This window comes from Microcebus murinus, chromosome 9 (assembly GCF_040939455.1).
Source record: "Microcebus murinus isolate Inina chromosome 9, M.murinus_Inina_mat1.0, whole genome shotgun sequence".
Classification (NCBI taxonomy): domain Eukaryota; kingdom Metazoa; phylum Chordata; class Mammalia; order Primates; family Cheirogaleidae; genus Microcebus; species Microcebus murinus.
Window position 1 is genome coordinate 62,251,608 of NC_134112.1, and position 21,539 is coordinate 62,273,146.

The following is a 21,539-nucleotide window of genomic DNA, read 5'->3' on the forward strand; positions in this document are numbered from 1 at the left end:
TTCTGTCCTCTGCCTTCCCAGTTCCCTTTCCCAGGCCTTTCCCTAGGGACCCACCAGGGGTGGGGCTCCCACCTCTCCAAACAAAGCCCACAAAGCATTCATTCATTCTGCCTCCTTTTCCCACAGTCAGGCTGGATGGTTCATGGGCAAGTGCTGAGTGGCCCATTAGTGAGACCCCTGAGCTTAAAACACCAAAGAGCCTGTCCCCCGTCTCTGACAAGAGCATCCAGACCCCAGAAACACCTTCCATTCCTTCCTGCTGGCCAAACCCCTACCCACCCACCCACCGTGCTCAGTGACCAACAGCGAGACTTCTTGTTATAGCGGCGAACAAACGAAAGAACAAAATAGAACCAGATTTAATTCTTATCTCTGTAGGTTCTTCCCCTATGCCTCAGCCACACCTACCTTTTTCCAGGTACTTTTCAATCCAGTGAATGTGGGAGTAGGAATAAGAGAGAAGAGATGGTAGGAGACAAGGTCACCATTCTATTAATGAGGACAAGTGTTATTATTTATTTTAAGTTAATTAATGTTTAAACTGATGACAATTGGTATATATTTATCATGTACATTTTGGACAGATGTGCTATCGGTGTGTGTAAGTGCTCTCTATAGTGCAACGACTGGGCACAGAGAGGCTGCCAGTGAGGTGGTTCTGCACCCAGACTGGAGCCAAATTGCCTGCGTTTGAATCCTGCTTCTATCACTTCCTACGTTTGTAACCTTGGGCAAGTTACTGCATTTTCCTTGGCCTCAGTTTCCTCATCTGTAAAATGGGGGAGATAGCTCTCTCATAGTGTTTCTGTGAGGATAGCAGAGTTAATCTATGTTAAGCATGTAGAACAGTGTCTGACACCGTTAGAAAGCACTGTATAAATGCTTGCCTTTATTGTTATAGATAGTGATGATATAATATTTCTGTTTCTGTCACTATATACTTGGTTGTCCTAGCTTATAAGTGGGGAACAAGTCTAATTTATAACTTATTTATAATGAATACCCAGCTACTTCCAAAAAAGATTTAAAGTGGCTGAATAATGACTGTAAGTGGAAAATTCATCAATTAGGGTCTTTGTAGGCCTTGGGTAAAGAATAATAATTTTTAACTCAAGGGGAAAACAGCCCTTTTTTCTGTTTGTTTGTTTACACTTGTGGTGTAGTGGAACACATCCATCAACAGGGAGACTTTGACTATAATAATGAAGTGCTGTGGGTGTGCGGTAACTCTTTGTGGAATGCAGGAATACCACTGTGAGCACCTACTGTGTGTCAGAACTAGAAACTTCACACAGACAAAACCCCTTTTGGTCCTCATGATGAGTTCTGCAATGGAGAGGCACTATTTTCCCCACTTTTCAGATGAGGAAGCAGGATCCGGGAGCTTAAGTAATCCGCCCAGAGTCACAGAGCTAGTGCTTGGGGGAGCAGGGCTCAAGGCCAAGTCCAATGCCAAAGCCCTCGTGCTTCCTGCTGTGCCAGCACCTGCCTTGTGATTGGACAGGGCTCTGGACCACCTCAGCCTCGGGTTCTGCGGAAGAAAAATGAGAGTAACTGGCAGCTCCTGGCTCTTCGCATCTGGATGAGGAAGCATAGGCATTGCCCAAATACGAAGCAGTTGAACCCGATAGCAAGCCTTTTAAGCACATGGAATTCGTATCAATTTTTGACAAGCAATAGAGGCTGTAAACAATGAGCCTGACCTTAATTCAAACACTAAGTGATTATGTTTGACAAAGAAATGTAAACACGGCTTTAATTGATTCATGTGCTTACAACTGGTGTTTCGTTTGTTATTGTCTTCTCTGTAATAGCCTCCATCTGGGCCTGGGCTGCTACGCAGAGCCTCTGCCACTGGTTTGAGCCCGGGGACGACATTCCTTCATTGACTCATTCATTTATCGAACCAGTTTGTGGTGTTGTGGCTTGCATTGAGCTGCAGACGTGGCCCCTGCCCTCACAGAGCTCACAGTCAGAGGGGCTGCAAACAAATCGCCTCAGGAAGAAGTTCGTAGTGAAAACGTGTGGAAAAAACCGTGAATAGAGAGGGAAGGAGGGTGGTCGAGGGAGAATGATCACAAGTGGGGGGATGGTCAAGGAAGGTCTCTCTGAAGTAGGATCTGCAAGTTGAAAAGGAGCCAGTCATGAGGACGTAGGGGACAGGACGGCCCAGACAGAGGAAACAGTGCGTGCAAAGGCCCTGGGCTTGGTGTCCCTGAGGAGATACAGGCCAGGGTAAGTGGAGGGAGTGGAGGTGGGGCTGAGTTGTTTGGGATGGGGTAGTTAATAGAGAATGTAGGAAAAATAGAAATACCTTAATATTGGGGGATATAATTATTAAAACATAGACCATAGGATTATCCACAAGAAAACTGACCCAGTTTAACAACAAATAACAAATAATTTATAAGGGGAAAAAAAGGTGGAGGGGAAACCTATAGATTAAGGGAATTGAGAAGTCCAACCAAGGGTGTGGAGAAAGGCACTGAGCCCTCATACGTAGTTGGAGGGGGGCAAACTGGTCTTACTGGCAGGGACAGCCGTCCTGCAGTGAGGGGCCACTGTGCTGAATCAGTGGACATGCCCCACCATCCTCAGGCACGTCATTCCTTTGCACGCTAAACGGTTTCTGTTACAGATTGAATCGTGTCCCTGCAAAAGTTATGTTGACGTCCTAACCCCCCATACCTCACCTCAGTGAGGTACGACTGTGTTGGGCAGGCTTTTCCAGAAAAACAGAACCAGCAGGAGAGATAGATGGAGATTTATTTTAAGGAATTGGCTCATGTGATCGGGGAAGCTTGGCAAGTCCCAAATCTGCAGGGTGGGCAAGAGGCTGGAGACCCGAGCAAGAGCTGACATTGCAGTTTGAGTCCAAAGACAGTGCGCTGGCAGCATTCCTTCTCGCTCAGGGAGGGGCAGTCTTTGCTCTGTTAAGGGCGTCAACGGATTGGGTGAGGCCTACCCCCATTATGGAGGGTAATCTGCTTTACTTAAAGTCTGCTGACTTAAATATTGGTGTCATGTAAAAAAATACCTTCACAGAAACATCTACAATAATATTTGACCAAATATCTGGGTACCATGGTCCAGCCAAGGTGACACGTAAAATTGTCCATCACAATGACCTTATTTGCACACGTAAGTTAACGTGCACACATTATGGTTGGCATAATCCAATGTGACAGATGTCCTTACAAAAAGGGACGTTTGGACACAGAGACAGACACGCACACAGGGAGAGCTCCCTGTGAAGGCGAAGGCGGAGATCAGTGTGATGTCCGCAAGCCACCCGGAGCTGGGGGACAGGCGTGGAACACATTCTCCTCACAGCCTTGAAGAGGAGTCAGCCCTGCTGGCACCTTGATCTCAGACGTCCTTAAGAACTATGAGACGGCAAATTTCTGTTGGGTAAGCCACCTGGTTTGTAGTATTCTGTTACAGTAGCCGTGGCAAACTAATCCAGCTTCCCATAATCCAAACAGTGCGGAAACAGAGTGCCGAGATGCCAAAGCCCTGGGCTTCAAAGGTATTAACCAGGCGTAGACCTAGGAAAAATCTAAGAGATGAGAGCAGGCAGCGCCCCTTCCTCCCTGCCTCCCCTTCCTCTGCATCCTGCCTCCCTTCCAGCCAACGGACACAGCCCTCAACCTGCGCAGAGAGAGGGGGGCTGAAGTGGGCATAGGAGGTAGATGCGTATGGAAGTCGTGCATCCTTCCAACCCCCAGCAGCAGGGAACTCACAGATGTGGCGTGCCTGGTGAGGGCACACAGAGGAACGCCTCCAAATGAGAGGACGTGAACATGAAGGGACCTGTGCTTTGCTTCCTAGATGAACTCCAGGGAGGCTAGGTCTGATCCATCCTTGTGCAGTAACAGTCTGTAGAAATGCCAGCCATGGTGGGACGCACAGGGCCAGAGGCTAGCCTGAGTTTCCTGTACCCCTAGAGGGGTGTGGCAGCCATCTGAAAGTGCCCAAGGCTCCTGAATGAGGCACAAAGGATAGCTAGGGCTGGGCGGTGGCTCGCACCTGTAATCCCAGCTACTTGTAAGGCTGAGGCAGGGAGATCACTTGAGCTCGGGAGTTTGAGACCAACCTGAGCAAAAGTGAGGCCTCTGTGTCTGCAAAAAATAGGAAAAATTAGCTGGGCAAGGTGGCACGTACCTGTAGTCCCAGCTGCTTGGAAGGGGGATCACTTGAGCCCAGGAATTGGAAGTTGTAGTGAGCTATGATGATGCCACTGCACTCTAGCCCCAGTGACAGAGTCAGACTTTGTCTTTAAAAAAAAAAAGAGCTATCAGGGAGAGAGCAAGCTTGCGGATCCTACAGACCAGAATGTGGGGACCCCACATTGGACGTGTGCAGCCCATGGTCAAGACTGCAGGAAGCCTAGGAGAGTGTCCCAGAGACTAGCAGGTCTCCAAGGCAGGGTGGCATGTGTCACAGGCAGCAGGCCAGCACAGCAACATGAAGGAAGGGCCTTATCCTCCCTCTCCTACCCTTGACATCATAATGGCGAATGGGAATCCAGCAGGACATCAGGGTCAACCTCGGAAATGTGGAGAAAGAAGATGAAGAAAATCTTAACTGTGACTCGGTTTTAAAACCAGAATGCCTGGGAAGTCACTGAATTTGACTGGTGTACCTAAAAATAGCTAGATTAAGCTTTCTGCGTCAGTTCAAACGAAAGCTCAAGATGAAAAGTAAGCCCAGAAACAGGAAAAATCAAGTTATCTTTTGCCCACCTGAATCTGTGCTTTGTGAACTTAATATTTGTTACACTATTTGCTATTATTTTTTAAATGCCAACTTTTTACCAAAAAGTTTATATCATTAAATCAATGAATTTTAGGACATATATATATGTATATATCTAAAACTATTCCCATTTTATAAAATCAGAAAGATTAAATTAGCTGCTCAAGGTCACCCTGCTAGTATCAGTACAGCCAGGGTTTGATTCTGTACCTATATGACTTGAAACACACACATTCTTGGGATTGGAGGGAATTTGCCCAGTACAGTATTTGTGCCTTTGAATTTTAAACCACGTGACAGGAGACCAGCATTGTGCTTCCTCGCAGAAGCAGGACTCAGGACACCTGCCCAGATCTTCCCCTTCTCAGCTACCCTGAACAGTGTTTGTGTCATCACTTTGCTTTCTCACGATCATTTCTGTGATCTTGGCTTCAGTTTCTTCTCATCAGCCTGTTCTGTGCTCTCTGGCTGGAAGACTTTTCTGGAAGACAACACTGCAGCGCAGCTGGGCCTCCACTGAGAATGCAGCCACCTGCTCTTCCTTACTGCTTTCCTTATTTTATGTTATTATTGTTTCAAAATATACTGGGTCAAAATATCTGCCTGCTTGATCTATCCATTCTTGCTGTACTCCATTAGTTAATGTTTTAAGAATAGGCTTTGGAAAATACTAAGCTTCAAAACAACAGAATCCCCATAGTCAAGATTAGCATTCTCTTCTTCCCATAGGTCAATTTTTCCTGCTATTTTGGATAAGACGCATCCTGGACCACAGGTAAGAGCATACTTGGCTCCATTCTCTTTTTCTTTTTACTGGGAAGAGGGTAACGTTCATGTGAGCATGAATGGTGAGTGTTTGGGAGATCCTTCCACACTCTCACATACCCATTAGTGGGGGTATAAACTGGAACAACTTTTTTGAGGAATATTTTGGCAACATGTGTCAATAAGTTAAATGCACATTTCCTTCTATTCAACAATTTCCTTTTTAAAGAAGTTAATCTACAAATATGATCTCACAAGTATTGTATTACATATGTCTAAAGATGTTTATTACAGCATTGTTGGTAACAGGAAAAGACTGGTAACAAAGCAAGCATCTATCAGCGGGGTGCTTGATGAGCGTTATGTGGCACATCCATACATCGGACTACTGTGCAGTTATTAAGAAGAATGAGGCTGCTGTATATGCACTGATATGTTAGAATTTCCAAAATATATTAAGAGAAAAAAAAAACAGGTAAAATACAGAGTGTATTATCTGCTTCCATTAGTAGCATAAAGCGTATACTACGTTTCCATAAAGCCGAGGCCATGCAGGCGGGTACGCGTTTGTATCCGCATAACCTGTTTCAAGAAGGATCACAAGACTCCAACAATAATGGTTGCCTCCGAGGAAGGAAACAGCTTCTGAGGAAAGGGGGTAGACAAAAGACTTATTTTTCATTGTTTACTCTTTTGAACACTTGGTATTAATATTTTGTATCATGTGAATGTATTACTTATTCAAAAAAATTATTTTTTTTCCTTAAAAACTGAATTCCCTCAGGGGTAAGTGAGTTGGCAGAATACCATGGGGTGAGCCATGCTATTTCATACCTCGATGCTGTTACACCCTTTGATGCAGTGGCCTTTGCCCTTCATTTCTTCAGTTCACTCCTGCCCTTGGAAACCTTCTCTGACAGCCTTGCTCTCCATCTGAATCTTGTTCTACTCCCCACACTCTCCCAGGCCGCCACAGCCCTGGGCATGCCTTGAGCGCCGTCCTTGGCCCACTTGATGGCAACTGTGGGTTTACTGGTTTGTCTCTGGGCTAGCTGTGAGCTTCTTGATGGGAGAACCATGTCATAGCAGACTTTACAGTCTTGCACCCAGCAAGTCACCTGGTGGGGTTCAGCCAGAGCCATGGCTGGCCAACTGGATGGATGCAAGGAGGGTGCTTCTAGAGTGTCCCTTGCTTGGGATTTTCATCTCTGCTTTGTTCTCTGCTCTAATCTTGGCATGCACAACAGGGCTTGGCACATAGTATGTACTCACTATTTCTCGAATGAATAAATGAATGCCACCTAGAGGAAGAAGGGGGAAGAAGACTCAGCTGGTGTGAAGGTGTTCTGAGAGGTTAAGTAGGAGGAGGGCTGCTTAGTGCCAGGCCTCCAGGAAGACCAACTAAGGACACTGGGGAAGGAGCTGGCTTCAAAGCAAAGTATGACATTTGCCCACAAGAACGATCTGGTAGAGACACCAAATGACCTGGCAATTGTACTTCTATTTATTTCCCCCAAGAGAAATGAAAACGTATGTCCATGCAAAAACGTATGCACAATGTTCATGGCAGCATTATTTATAGCAGCCAAACTATAGAAATAACCCAAATGTCCATCAACTGATGAATGGGCAAGATTAAATGTAGCATATCATACAATGGAATATGCTTATGCAGCAACAAAAGGAAGTGCGGATCCACGCTATGACACGGACGAACCTTGACAACATTATGCCAAGTGAAAAAAGCCAGTCACAGAAGGCCAATGTATTGTTCCATTCATATCAGCGCCCAGAATAAGGAAATCTATAGATACAGAAAGTAGATTAGTGGTTGCCAGGGTGTGGTGGTGGGAGTTGGGAGAAAATTGGGAGTGATTGCTAAGGGGAAAAGGGTTTCTTTTCGAGCTGATGAAAATGTTGTAAAATTGATTGTGGTGATGGTTGCCCAACTCTGTGAATATACTAAAAACCACTGAATTGTACACTTTAAATGAGTGCATTGTATGGTATGAATTACATCTCATTCACGCTGTTATACGAAAAAATAAGAATGACCCGGGGTTTCCTGGAGGCGTGAACCCAGATGCCAGGCAGCCCAGACCCACACAGACCAGCACCTGGGCCTCTAGGGTCCTGTCCCTGGAGTCAGGGGGGCTGAGCCCCATGGAAGACATTCTCAGTCACTCTGACGCCCTTGAAGCCAAGGCAGGGGGCCCTACTAGTGGGTCCTCAGGGCCAGTCGAGGAATGTGTCCCTGGGTTTGGGAAGGAGGAGGGCTGTGGGACCTTATTTCCCTCCCTGCAAGACTGAAGGGCTGTCACTGGGTGGGAATTTGGGGCAGAGTGGTAGGAGAGGATGGCACAGGGCAAGGGAGTATAAACTAAATCCAGAAATTCCATAGTTTTTGAGCACTCACTATGCGACTGGTGCAGTGTTAAGTGTGAAGCAATTGGGGTGCAAAGCTGCAAAGAGGTATCACTGGCCTGGAAAACTTGCCAAGCCTGGCTGGAGACAGGTGTGTAAGCCAGCCGCTGACGTGCAGTGCCAAAGCGTGGCGCACAGGGACAGTAAGGGACTGTGTGTTTGCATCCCTGCACGCAGCTGTGCGCCGTCGCCGTGAGCGTGGGCCTGCCCCGAGTGCCCTCCCCCAGGGGCCTTGGGATGCGGGGTGCTCAAACGGTAGAATCGGGGTGTCCTGTCCTGGGTTTGGATTCCTGGAAGCCGCAGTTCCAGCGCTGAATGGGCGGGGACCGTGAACAGAACCGCCTCACAGGCACAGAGGGGGCGGGGTGCGGGCCAGCCCCCCAATGCCCACGGGGCTGCAGGGAGCCACTGCAGGTCACAGCCGCGCATGCGTCTCTTCTTACGTCTGCAGCGTTTCACGTGCAGTCACGTGTCGCGTAACGACGCGAGACGTTCTGAGAAGTGCGTTGTTAGGTGATTTTGTCATTCTGCAAACATCACGGAGTGTACATACACACACCCCACGGTACGGCCTAGGATGCAAACACCTGCACGGTGTGTTATTGTGCTGAACGCTGTAGCCCACGGTAGCACAATGGTAAGTATTTGTGCACCTAAACATAACTGCACAGAGAAAAACTACAGTAAAAATATGGCATAAAAGATAAAAAAATGGCACACCTGTATAGGGCACTTCCCATGAATGGAGCTTGCAGGACCTGGAAGGTGCTCTGGTCGAGTCAGTGAGGGAGTGAATGTGAAGGCCTGAGACGTCACTGTACACTGCTGTGGACTCCATGCACACTCGGGTTGCACTAAATCTATGAAAAATATTTTTCTTTCTTCAATAATAAAGTAACATGAGTTTATTGCCCCATTTTTACTTTATAAACTTAAAAATATTTTTGACTCTTATAATAACATTTAAAAGAAACATATACGACTGTACAAAAATACTTTGTTTATATCCTTATTCTGTAAGCTTTTCTCTATTATTAAAATTTTTTACTTTTTTACTAATTTTTAAAAATATTTTGTTAAAATCTAAGACATAAACTGTCGCGCCCGCCTCGCCAGCAAGGAAGACGCGGCAACTGGAGTTCTTCTGACAGTGCTTTAATGGGGTTCCCTTTAGACTTACATGATGCGGAAGACCCAGCCCGGCAGCGCGCAGGCCGCTATATACCCCAGAAGCACAACCCCTAAGCTGCGATAGGCCGCTCAACTGTCGAGCCACCAAAGCATTAGTCCATATCAGGACCCTTTGTTTGCATTCTCGCGCCACAGGGCAACCGACAATTGTGCCTGCGCTGAACTTGTTAGCTGCTCTAGGCAAAGCCGGAAACAGGCGCCAACTTGTAATGGCGTTGACACCGCGCCCCACAATAAACATTAGCCTAGGCCTACACAGGGTCAAGATCAAGGATATCACTGTCTTCCACCTCCACATCTAGTCCCACTGGAAGGTCTTCAGGAACAATAACACATGGAGCTGTCATCTCCTGTGATGACAATGCCTTCTGGAATACCTCCTCAAGGACCTGCCTGAGGCTGTTTTACAGTTAACTTTTTTTAATGAGTATGAGCACACTCTAAAATGATGATAAAAAGTATGGTAAACACATAAACCAGTCACGTAGTCCTTTGTTATCATTGTCAAGAATTACGTGCTGTGCCTAACGCATGCGCTTGACTTTTTTGACTGGCAGCACAGTAGGTTTGCTGACACCAGCGTCACCACAAACACATGGGCTGTGCTCCGAGGTCACTAGGTGATAGGAAATTTTCTGCTCCATTATAATCTTATCTGGCCACTGTCGCGTATGTGGTCTGTCATTGGCCGAAATGTTATGCGGCGCATGATTGTACGTTATAGATCATGTAAGGGTTTTAGGCTACTAACCATCCATCTGTAGGAAATCATGTTCCAAGTTCCAAGTCCAGAATTGTTTGGAATACACCTCTTTTGCTAGCAAATTAGACACTTGCAGTGGCTGATTCCCAGGAACGTCCTTGAAATACTTTAAGGGCCTGGATCGCCCCTGGGCCAGATAGGGTGCAGGGAAGGCTCGCAGGCCTTTTGCGTGAAGCTGCAGGAGCGCCCGCCCCAGCGTTCCTGGCCTTCCTGAGAGCTGCCCCGTTCATCCCGCCCTGCTGAGACCCTGGTAGGACCCGGACAGCTCAGCATGCCAGAAGGCAGAGGACGAGAGAGTAAGGCACCTCACAGCCTGTTCAGCCTCTGTGCGCTTCGGGCCCAGCTGGGTCCTGGGTGCCAGGACCACGTGCTTCCGGAACTGACAAATGGGCAACGGCCCTTGGCAATGGCAGAACCTACCTTGGGGCTGAAAACAGAAGCTGTAATTACAGGAGAAAATACCCACAACAAATTCTGAAATGTAACCCGCATGCTCCTGGAACAGGGACGGATGGGAGGGGAGACTTACACCATCCTGGTGCAAACAGGGCAACATGAAAAACACTGTGCAGTCACGCTGAAAATTAAACAGATGTGAATTTCTTTAACTCAAAGGTTTAATTATTCTGACGTTTTCCATAACTTAATCTGGGCCATCACTTCGGCTTTAATTATGCATAATGAAATGGATTATTTACGGTAACTAATATGACAGGAAAAATGGAGAGGTGAGAATTGGTAACTTGGCAACTGTTGTCTATTGCTTTTTTTACTCAGCCAATGTATGTTGAGGACCTACTATGTTTCAGCCCTTCCCATGGTCATCTAGCTGTCCTATTAGGAAAAAATAGGCTTGTTAGAGCATATAGTACAGGCCAGATTTTTTCACTTCATCATCTCATGTGCCGCTTACTGCAAGGCAGGGATTCTTTTCCCTGATTTATAGAAGTGAGTGGAGCTGAGATTCTGAAAGGTTAGGTCATGTGCCTAAGGTCACACTGCAAAACTCCATCTTTTACCATCCACCTACTCTAGAGAGAAACCTATAGACTAACGTTCCACATCTTACTACCCTTCCTTCTGCTTTACAGGTTGATTGTCATTTTGCGCAGGAAAGCGAACGATGGAAATTGTACTTCTGGGAAATTAACCTGACGGTTTCTGCAGGCTGGAGGTGAGGGCAGCAGGCCAGGTGGAGGCTGTCATCTGGGAAGGAAGCAGCGGGAGGCGCTTGGAGGCTGGAGGGATGTGAGGTGGGGAGCGAGGGGAGTCCCGCCTTGTCCCCACCCCTGTTTGGGAAGCAGGGGACACTGGCAGGCCGCTTGGGCTGGGGCAAGTGCGTACTCTCTGAGCCTTAGCTCCCCTGCCTGGAAGGGCCCCTACCAGCTTGCTCAGTCTCCACTCAGTGAGTGTGAACTGAGATGGTTTTATTTTTTCTCCATTCATGCAGCCGCCTCTGTTAAATTTCCCTTTCTTGCCCCTCCACATCTTACTTTCTTGTTAAGTTCCTAGTCCTCCACAGTTTAAAGCTTCCATCTGAAAACTCAACTTTGCCTGCCACCTCTGTCCCCTGAGGCTGGCATGGCTGGGGCAGGGGCTCAGGGTTGGGGCTGGGCTGATGGGCTGAGCTGGAGCTGCTCCTCCCTCTCCACCTGGCGTGGACAGGACAGAGGGACAGGAGGGAGCGAGAGAGGTTGTGTCTGCCTAGCTGCCCTGTTGCTGTCTCCCGCTAAGGCTCCTTCCGGTTCCCCTGGCTCGTGCTGACCAGCTGGCCAGTGGTGACCTCCGCATAGCAGGTGCCCAAAGCTGGTGCACTTGTGGAACACGTGTAGTTTGCAGAGCGCCTGTGGGGTCTCCCCACTGCTCCTGTCCCAACAGGGAGGTTCTGGCTCAGCCCTTCAGCCCCTCACTCCAACCCTGCCACCAGTCCTGGGCTGCTGGCCCCTCCCCCAGCAGCAGAGGGAGGGGGAGATGGTCCACGTCCAGCTGCCTCTGCTGGAGTCCACTGTGTCCACCCTGCTCACTGCACCACAGAGGGGGACAGGCTGCTCCACCGCCACCCTCCCTCTGCCCTGCCGTTGCCCCTTTTCTGAGTGTAGCCAGGGTTCGCCCACGTGCCACGCCTTGTGCCCTGGCACAGGATTGCATGGGGCATAAAAGCATCATGAAAGATAGTACCTGCCCTGTGGGATGGGCCGTCTCACTCCCCAGTGGGCAGAAGCCTTCCGACTCCCCTAATCTCCCTCCACAGGCTTCCTGCAGGGCGGGAGGGGCCGTGTGAGGGATGGAGTCAAAGGGCAGGGTCCACCACCATGAGTCAGCTTGAGGAGGGGTCTGGTCCCAGCTTTTGGCTCTTCTCTTTAGAACAAGCACCAGGTGGTTCCCAAGCCTGAGTCCTACTCATCCATTCAGGACACCACAAATCCCCACTTCCCCTGCTTGTGGGAATGACAGCGAGCCTGGACACAGGGCGACTGAGACCATCGTGGGTGTACTTGTCGCATGTCCGGCTTTTACAGTCGTCTCAGCTCTTTCTTTGCTCATTCGACTTCTCCTTTGGAGCCCTCTGCTGAGACCCATGGTGAGTGTGGACATTTAAGATGGACGCGGAGCTGACCAGGACTGCCTGGGTGGCCTCTTGGGTACCACACAGTCACAGAAGCAGGTAATCAAAGAACAAACAGTCCTGTGGTGTTTAGTGTCTCCCTTAGTTACCATCCAAGTCTCTGTTTGAGTTCTTGCATGGCAACCAAACCAGGAGGGGAAGCTGAGTGGCGTCTGGAATAAGCCTGGGTGTGAGGTGGGGTTCAGGTCCTGGAGAATGTGCTGGAAGCACACACAGACGTGAACCATCGAGTATGCAGGAAGCAGTCACCCTCCTGGTTCTCCTGGGTGCCCTGTCAGGTAGGAAGTCCACTTTGCTTTGGAGCCTTGCTTGGCCTGAGTGGTTTGCATGGTACTGTTGTATGGCAATGTCCCCAAAGAGGAAATTGCCTCTAGGAGGCCTTGCTCAACTGTGGACTTATCTGCAGTGAGCCCTGGGGGGCTGTTAGGGGTACCCCGAGACGCTGAAAGAGCCACAGTCCAATCTTTGTGTAGACGTCACTTTCCCTCTTGTGTTAACTGGCTCACACTGGAAGTCTTTCCCAGTCTCAGGCTGGGAAAACAGCTTTCATAGCAGAACTTTGTGTGTACGTCCAATCAGTCTTTCTGGAGATTCTGGTCCTTCTCTGGAGCCTTTTGGGGCAACCTGAGGTTTGCAAGTTATCCTATGGGGAAACTGAGGCACTGAGGGGCTATTGTCTTTGTCTTGTGCAAAGCAGATGTCTTCTGAGAGAAGGGCCAAAGGTTCAACCTAGTGATTCTTACATGCCCCTTCCTCATTCAAGAGCATCAAGAGTCTTAGATGATCTTTTTAATGTTGTCAGCTTGAATTATTGAAATTGAGCTTTTTAAATTAAATTTTATTTTTGAATAGGTAATATATGCATAATGCATGGAATTTAATTATGTTAAATTTGCAGATTAATTTAGGGATAATTTACATCTTTGATGAGTTATGTGGTAAGATCCTTAGAGGAACGTCTGGTACATAGTAAACGCTTAGTAAATGTTGGTGGTTATTATTTATGATGTTACGTTTTCCTCATCCAAGAACAGAGTTCTAGATACTTGTTCAAGTCTTCATTTGCTTTCTTCAGGAGCTTTTAAAGTTTCCTTCATATAGATTGTGCACATTCTGATTGTGATTACTTCTAGTTCTTTCTTTTACTTTTTCTTTTTTTTTACACTCATAAATGGAATCTTTTCTTCCCTTGTATCGTTTAACTGATTATTGTATGACATATGGAAATTTGTTAACAAATTATCTTATTATTTGTCATGATTTTTCAGTTGATTCTCATGCATTTTCCAAATTAAAAAAGATGAACATTTATATTCTTCCCCTCCTATTCTTATAAATTCTATTTCTTTCTCTTATCTAATTGCCAGGCCTACACCTTCTGAGCATCATTGAATAATGATAATAGTGTATGTTCCTGGCTTGTTTCCCATTGTAAACTAAAAATAAAATCTTAAGCCCCCCACCAACTGAACAGACTTCCTCTTGGCCAGAAAAGCCTTAAAACTGCGTTCCCAGGCTTAAAGGGAAGGGAGGTCAGACACGCCTCCTTATGCCCCTCCCTTTTGGAGTTTAGACTAATTGCAAACTGCACCCAAGGCCATGCAAGGCAGAGGTTAAATCGTGCCTTCAGGCCATCAATTTGCTTAACAGATCACTTTGAATATACTGTGGCTTGTTCACTGATGAACAGACCCCTTTATCTTAACGCAAACATTCCTTTCTACTGACTCCAAATCTTTAGACAAAGCTTTATTTCTTTAACCAATTACAAGTCAAAGAATCTTTGAACCCATCTATAACCTGTAAGTCTGCCCCCTCCCCCAAACCCTTGGAGATGCCCAGGTTTTTCTGGCCAATTTAGTGTATACCTTCTGGGTATTGATTTATGATTTTACCTGCAACTCCTGTCTCCCTAAAATGTGTAAAACCAAAATATAACCTAACTGCCTCAGGACCTCTTACTCAAGGCTTCTTAAGTATGGCTCCCTGGGCCATTGGTCACTTACATTCAGCTCAGAATAAACCTCTTTACGTTATTAATATTTTACAGAGTTTGAGTTTTTTCCTTTAGCACCATTAAACATGATGATAGCTTTTGGTGTGAGAGAGAAATGTTTTATATGTTAAAGAGGCAGCAGCTTTTATTCTTATATTATTTAGAGTATTTCTAAGTCAAAATGGATTTTTCAATCAAATGCTTTTTGAAGATTTATGGAAATGACCATTTAATTTTCCTCTTTGACCTGCTAATAAGAGAAGTAAACAACTGGGTTTCCTAATATTGAGCCCTCTTCCATCTTGGACTTTTAGACTTGGCAGGAGGAACTGTCGATGTGAAGTGGGCCTTGAATGGTTCAGACTCTCACTTGAGGGAAACATTTGAGATTTTTCCCAGAAATATGGGCTTTTAGGACCATAATCATTTGAGTTGAGGTGATATTTATTGTCACTGGGGAGAGAGTGAGGTTAGGAAGAACCCAATTTCTCATACTGAACACTATCATTTGGAACTTTATCATCAGATGTATGACAAGAACAGATCACAAAGGTTTGCAAGAAATACTTGAGATTTCTTATTTTAAAGAAAAAAAAAGCACATTTGAATCTCGCCTTCCCCCAAAGACCATGCACACTGTACCATGCTTTTGCTCCCATAGGTCAAATCCTACTTTTCAGAAGGGCTGCTGTGATGCAGACTGTTTCTCTCTCACCTTCTTTTGTGAGTCTGAGAACCTGGTCATTACCGTCACTCTCCAACACCAGGCTTACAGAGGACTCCAGTGGGGGCAGCCACACTAGCACCTGCCTTCAGGGTGTTAGAAGCAGACATCACCACAATAATCTCAGATAAAGTAACATATTCACAATATCCTCTTCCTTTTCATTTTGTCTAACTCTTACTCTTCCTTCAAAGCCCAACTCAAGCCCCACCTCCTCCATGGAGACTTCCTGGATTGATCTAGCTCTTGACGAGCCCTCTTCGTGTTGCACCTGGTAGCTCCTCTTGCCTGCACGTGGACTGCATGCCAAGAGCTTAGTACAATGCCTAACAAGTGCTCAGCCAAAAGTAGTAAGAGTTATCATACCGTAATTCATCTGTGATGTCTGTTATGTCTCCTCAACTAGAATGTCAGCCCTGCAATAATAGGCTTCATATCTCCTGTTGCTCTCTTACCCCTGAGTGCCACATACATAGAGCGTATCCAGTACATATTTGTTGTTTTTGTTGATCGTCATCCCTCTTTGAGACTGGTGGGCTTTCTTCCCACCACCTACATTTACTGATACTCTGGAAATGCAGGGCTTCCTGCTTAATATTGGCATTTAAATTAGCTACCATCCTCCCACCTCCTATGAAGATGAGGAAAACGAGTTTCTCTTTGTGACGGAATAGTGTCCCTTTCCAACAATGACTTACAAAGGAAGGCCCCACAAGAACATAAACTAGACAAAATTCTCAACTGTGCCAGGGGAAAAGAGCTGAGACAAAATAGTTTTCTGGCTCCATCAGCACCAAAGGATCCTGTGTAATTCCCAGAAGATGCAAGACCTAGCAAAGGTATATTTAAATCCACTGTACACAAAAGTTGCCTATGTTTTGAGAAAGCCTCTAGGGAACTAGCTTTTGTATTATTTTCATAGAAATGAAAAATGCCAAGGTGCTTAACGAAAGAAGGGTTCTGTGGGAGCTGGAAGATCCACACGAACATTCAAAGGTATACACTGTGGAAACTAAAGAAATAGGAAGACATTGCATATACCGAAACAACATTTGATAATGCTTTATAGTTTATCAAGTATATGCATTTTCTTATATGCTACCTGTTCTGTGAGAGTGAGTTCCCATAGGCTTGGTATTAGCCTCAGTTGTCTTGCTCATTCCTGCATGAAACATGTTGATTAACAGTGTTGCTTTGTAACCATGGGTCTTAGAAGTTTCCAAATGGTTTGTACCAGCTTGCAAGCATTTCTTATTGATAACAGTGAGATTGATGATTTCCACCTGGTCTCCATGTGGACCTCGATGGGCTTTACCTCTGAGGCTGATTATATAGCAAGAATGTGCCTACAGAAAAAAAGAAAAAAATTCCAGCAGATATTCCATTGTTCCAAGGAATTTGTGCATATGTTGGTGGGTCCTGATCCAAGTAAGTGCATACTGCCATCCTTTAGAGAAAAGAGGACAACAAGAGCCTGCACTTGGCCTCTGCAGAGGCCGCCTTCAGCTGTCACGCATATCCTTGCCTTAATTTTGTTGCTATACTATACCTTTTTTCTGTACTAAAAGTATAGATTCGTAAGCATTGTCATTTAGGTCCTGTGAGTCTTCTTTATCAATAGAACCCCATTAAACAGCCACTGTTAATGTAGCACCTCAGCCCCGAGAGATGGAGTTGGCAGGGATCCCCAAATTAGTCAAGGGACCCACCCAAGGTCACACAGTCAAGTAATAGCAAAGCTAAAGCTTGAGGCAAGGGCTCTAATGCCAGATGCCTTGCTCTTTTCACAGCACTCCGATGTCTTTCATTACTGTTCTGATTAGGTACTAGAGCGAGTGAAGAGGTATTACTGAGTGATGTCTCAGGTGGGTCCTGTTTGTGCATTGAAAGCAGAGCTGTAAGGTTGAGCAGATGGCATCACCCCACACCCTGGACCCACATCACCACTTTGGTGTCAGAGGCCCAGGGTGGCCAGCTTCCTCCCCTCTAACTGAGGCTGGGGAGGCCTTAATCATCCCAACGCAGGATTCCCAGGGCGGGCTCCACTGGTCCATTGCTGGAAAGGCAGTGATTCAAGGGAAACGTGCGAGCACATCATGCATCCAGTTCTCAACCACAAGTAAGATGTGTCCGTGGGCTTGGTGACTGATACTAAATCTTTTGCTTGCTTTTTCTCTTTCAAAGTGTGTGCTCCAAGCAATTCTAATTTAATTCTTAATTAAGATGCATGTGTAAGTCAAATTCGATTAAAGCCTCCTTCCTGCTCTCTAGCACTCAGACCACCAAGAAAGCCTGGAAGACCAGCCTGGGAAGGAAATCACACAGTGTCGTAGGGAGAGCCACCTGGGCCTCTAGTCTTCCCTGCGCCGCTGATCAGCTGGGTGCCTTTGCGCACAGCACTTAAACTCATCTGTATAGCAAATGGGTTGAACACTTTGTGAATAGTGTATTTTATTAATTGCTCTATTTTTAGGGTGTGACCTTAGACACTTATTATTATTGCTATTACTACTGCTACTACTACTACTATTACTACTCCCTTTTTAATAGCAAGGAAGCTGGAAGAAGAGGGTATTGAACTAACATCAGGAGAGCTCAGGTTGGCTGCCCATTTTTATCATTACCTCCAGGGTGTCTGCTTTAAAGTTTTTAGGATTCAATAGCATGGCCCTGGCACACATGGCCCTATCTTGGGAGGAGAGACCACCAGAAGAAGAGAGAAATTTCCAGCAAGACTCTCAGCAGAAAGGCCATTGCCAAAGACAGTCCGGCTTCAGCCATATATGGAGCTGGCAGTTCCCACTGCAGTTTTCTTGAGCGGCACTGGATATATCCACTTCTTCCAAAATATCTCCCCAAAATGTGACCATTCAAGGAGGACTATGAGAAGCTCTATAAATTAAGGAGGCAGCCTGGAGCTGTCCCAGGAGTCAGATGCCTTGGACTGGAATGCTGGATCTTTCATGGAATTAGTCTCTCAGACCCAAGTCTTATCAAATTTATATGATCGATTCAACAAATCAATGGATACACTCCCTGCAGAGCGAGCTAGGAGCTGTATTGCTGTAGGCAATATTTGGGGAGCACAGCTTCTCTAGACTCCCCAGTTCTCCAAAAGAGATGCACTAAGGTTGGGGGCACAGTGATCTGCCCATTCAGGGTGAGGTTATGGAAAGCCCTGCGCCACATCCAGTTCATATTATAGCACAACTCTTTACATTGTTCCTCAAACAGCCTCTTACAGATCACGTCATCCAGATCCAACATCTGGGTTCCAGGTCCGATTTCTTACCAGCCCCCAGAGCCATGTAGCTGCAGTGTCCCCAGGTCCTAGATAATGGAGATGCATCACACATGCATGGTCGTGTGACAGGCATAGGGCAACTGCCTGCCTGCAGCAGGTGTGTGCAGTCTGTTACCTGAAAGATCCAGATGCAGCCAGCCAGGGCCCACCATGGCCTCTGGCTGACTGCATGATCTCAGGTGTGTGACGTGGCGACAGCAATGCTACATTGTAGGATTGTTCTGGGAGTCAGTGGGATGAAGCAGCTCGTGCAATGCCTGGCGAGGAGGTGCTTGGTAAATGCAAGTGGTTGCTTATTTTAGCTGATTCATTTGGGCTGGGCATTACCTTATCCCAGGCTACTCTTGAGGAAAACATAGCAAGTGCTATCTTTATCTTTGCTTCTTGACTGGAGGGGCGCAAGTCCCTGGGCAGCGGGGGAGAGCAAGGGGAAGAGTATGAGTGAGAAGCTGGGGTCCTGCGAAACAAGCCGCCAACCTTTCATTTCTCGTATGGCTGTCCCGGGAGGAAACACTCTCGTGAACAGTGCAGGGGGTGCCTGGTGACTGTCACTTGTGGGGAGAGAGCACGTGAAAGGAGGTATGCCTACAACACCCAACCCATGAGAACCACAGATTATTTTGTTCATTTCGAAAAACTATTCGGGGGAGCTTTTCATCTCTAAATATTCCAAGCATACTATTGTGCTCCTGGTTTTTAATCACAAAAATGCTATAATATTAAAGTCAATTTTAATAGATTAAAAAAGTTTATTCCTATTCACATTATCCAAAACTTCAGCTGTTTTGTATTTCTGAGTCCTTGCACAGTCCTTGTCCATAGAACTTGATAATTCTACGAGCAACAATAACTTATGCATTATGCATTTTAGTCTCTAAACGAAATAAGGTGATTTTAGATTTATAAAAGCTTGCATCAGTGAATGTGATTATATTTCAATTTTTCCCACATTTCCATGTATTCCTCTGCACTTCCCCCCTAACTGAAATAAAAACATCCTCCCACAATGGCCTGTTTGTTTCTAGAAATGTTATGCCTTTCAGTAGGACAGGTCCCTCTGCTGTCCCTATCCACCCCTGCGCCTCCTACTTTTCCAGGTTTTGTCCCCAGTGGCCGATGGTGGCCAAGATTGGGAAACTGGCTAGGAAGGAGGGCCTTCGTGTCAGTCGTGGCTCTGTTATCTACTTTTTGTTGTATTTCTTTCAGCTCATTTTCCTCGTCTGTAAAATGATATCATTGATACCTATCTGAGAGGTTGTTTGAAGAGTAAATAAGACAAAGGATTTTACATTATGCACTTACTTGAAACATTGGATAAATGGTCATTGTATTAGTCTCCAATACAATAGTCTTGTATTAGGGTTGCCGTACCACCGTTGGTGGCTTAAAGCAACAGCATATCACTGTCTCACAGGTCAGGAGACCAGAGTCTGAAATCAAGGTGATGGCAGGGTTGGCTCCTTCTGGAGGCTCTGAGGGGAAATCTGCTCCTCGCGTCCCTGCTATCTTCCGGTGGTCCTGTGCCATTCCTTGGCTTGTGGCTGCATCTCTCCAACCTCTGCCTCTGTTATTTCATGGCCTTCTTCCCTCGTGTGTGTCCTGTCTTCTTCTTATGAGGACACCAGTTACTGGATTTTGGGCCCCCCCAATCCAGTGTGACCTCCTCTCAACTAATTATACTTGCAAGGTACGTTCTGCAGTTCTTGGTGAACGTGAATCTTTTGGGGACACTATTCAATCCACTACAGTAACCATCATTATAGAAGCATGAGAGAACATGGTGTATTGTTCTCCTCCGTACTAGCAAAGTCTCGCAGTGTGTCCCGGAGACCTTAGAGCGGTCCCAGGGCTTTCCTGGAAGAAAAACACTTCCTCCTAAATTGCAAAATTCCCTGTCTGCAGTGCAGCCCAACATGCCCTCTCTGAGTCTCCTGTTTCCTCCTCTGTGAAACAGGAGTTCATTTATCAACCAAGAAGTACTGACTGACCTTCCACAGGATGCCCATAGCATCCAATAATAGCAAATAATTGTCCCTGAGATTGCTAGTGGGCACGGGAGATCGACCGTGACTTTGGAGTTCTCCCGTCATGCACACTCAATTTCAGAGGACCTCCTGGATCAAACACTGACACAGGGAAGCAAAACAAACTTTTGCAAACTGCTGGGCCTTTGCAAGAGAGAGGATGTCATTACCAAACTAGGTCCTTCGAGTGGGTTTTGGCTCCTAAGGTGTCACATTTCTCTTTCCCTGGCTCTTCACAAAGCCTGGGAGAAAAGAGAACGGAAGCAGGGGACAGGAAAAGGCAGCAGCTTTATTTACTGAGTGACAGAAGCAGATTGCGTGGTGGTTTGGTGGTGTTTGTTTTCTTGGCCCCCAGAAGGTCTCACATGCCCATTTTCAGCACTTGGCAGGAGCGTTTGTTCTTGGGGAGTGACCGGGTCCTCTCGTTGCCCTGAGCCACGAATTAAAGCCACAGACCAAGCTGTTGAGTTCCTGTTCCCAGCAGAAGGCTCTGTGTTCATGTTGTTTTGCATCCTTTTTAAATCCACAGGTCGAGAGGCGCTATACCTAACCCAGTTACCGGCTACAGGCAACGTGGCAGAGAATTCTCCACCTGAGACGTCAGTGCACAAGTTTTCTGTGAATTTATCAGCATCGCTGTCACCTGTGATCCCCGGGTTTCCCCTGATAATCAACTCAAGTCCCCTCACGGAAGCCTTCAGGGTCAATCGGCTGTCAGGCACTGATTTCGAGGTAAGCAGCCTCTTACCCTCTGCGGGAGTTGTCCGCAAAGACGTAATCCTGAGAATGGGGTAGGTGAGATTCTAGATCAGTGACAATTCCTCCCCTGTCTCTAGTTTAATCTTCCTTCTTGTAAGATCCAGAAGTTCTGTTTGAGGCATCCCAGAGCCCTCTGTGGTAGATGCCACTGTAGTCTCTGGCCCTTTCCCACTTAATACCGTCCACGTGAACCTTATGCTCAATT

The 21,539-nt window shown here is 46.5% G+C and overlaps 1 protein-coding gene across 1 annotated transcript in view; it reads left to right on the forward strand.

Moving 5' to 3' along the window:
• Nucleotides 1-12,707: 12,707 nt before the first annotated feature.
• CDHR3 (cadherin related family member 3) overlaps nt 12,708-21,539 on the forward strand; it is a 59,376-nt gene continuing 50,544 nt past the window's right edge. The window contains exons 1-2 of the mRNA XM_012746514.3: nt 12,708-12,805; nt 21,105-21,307. Of these exons, the coding sequence (XP_012601968.2) occupies nt 12,760-12,805; nt 21,105-21,307 (249 nt within the window). The 5' untranslated portion in view covers nt 12,708-12,759. The remainder of the gene's footprint in view (nt 12,806-21,104; nt 21,308-21,539) is intronic.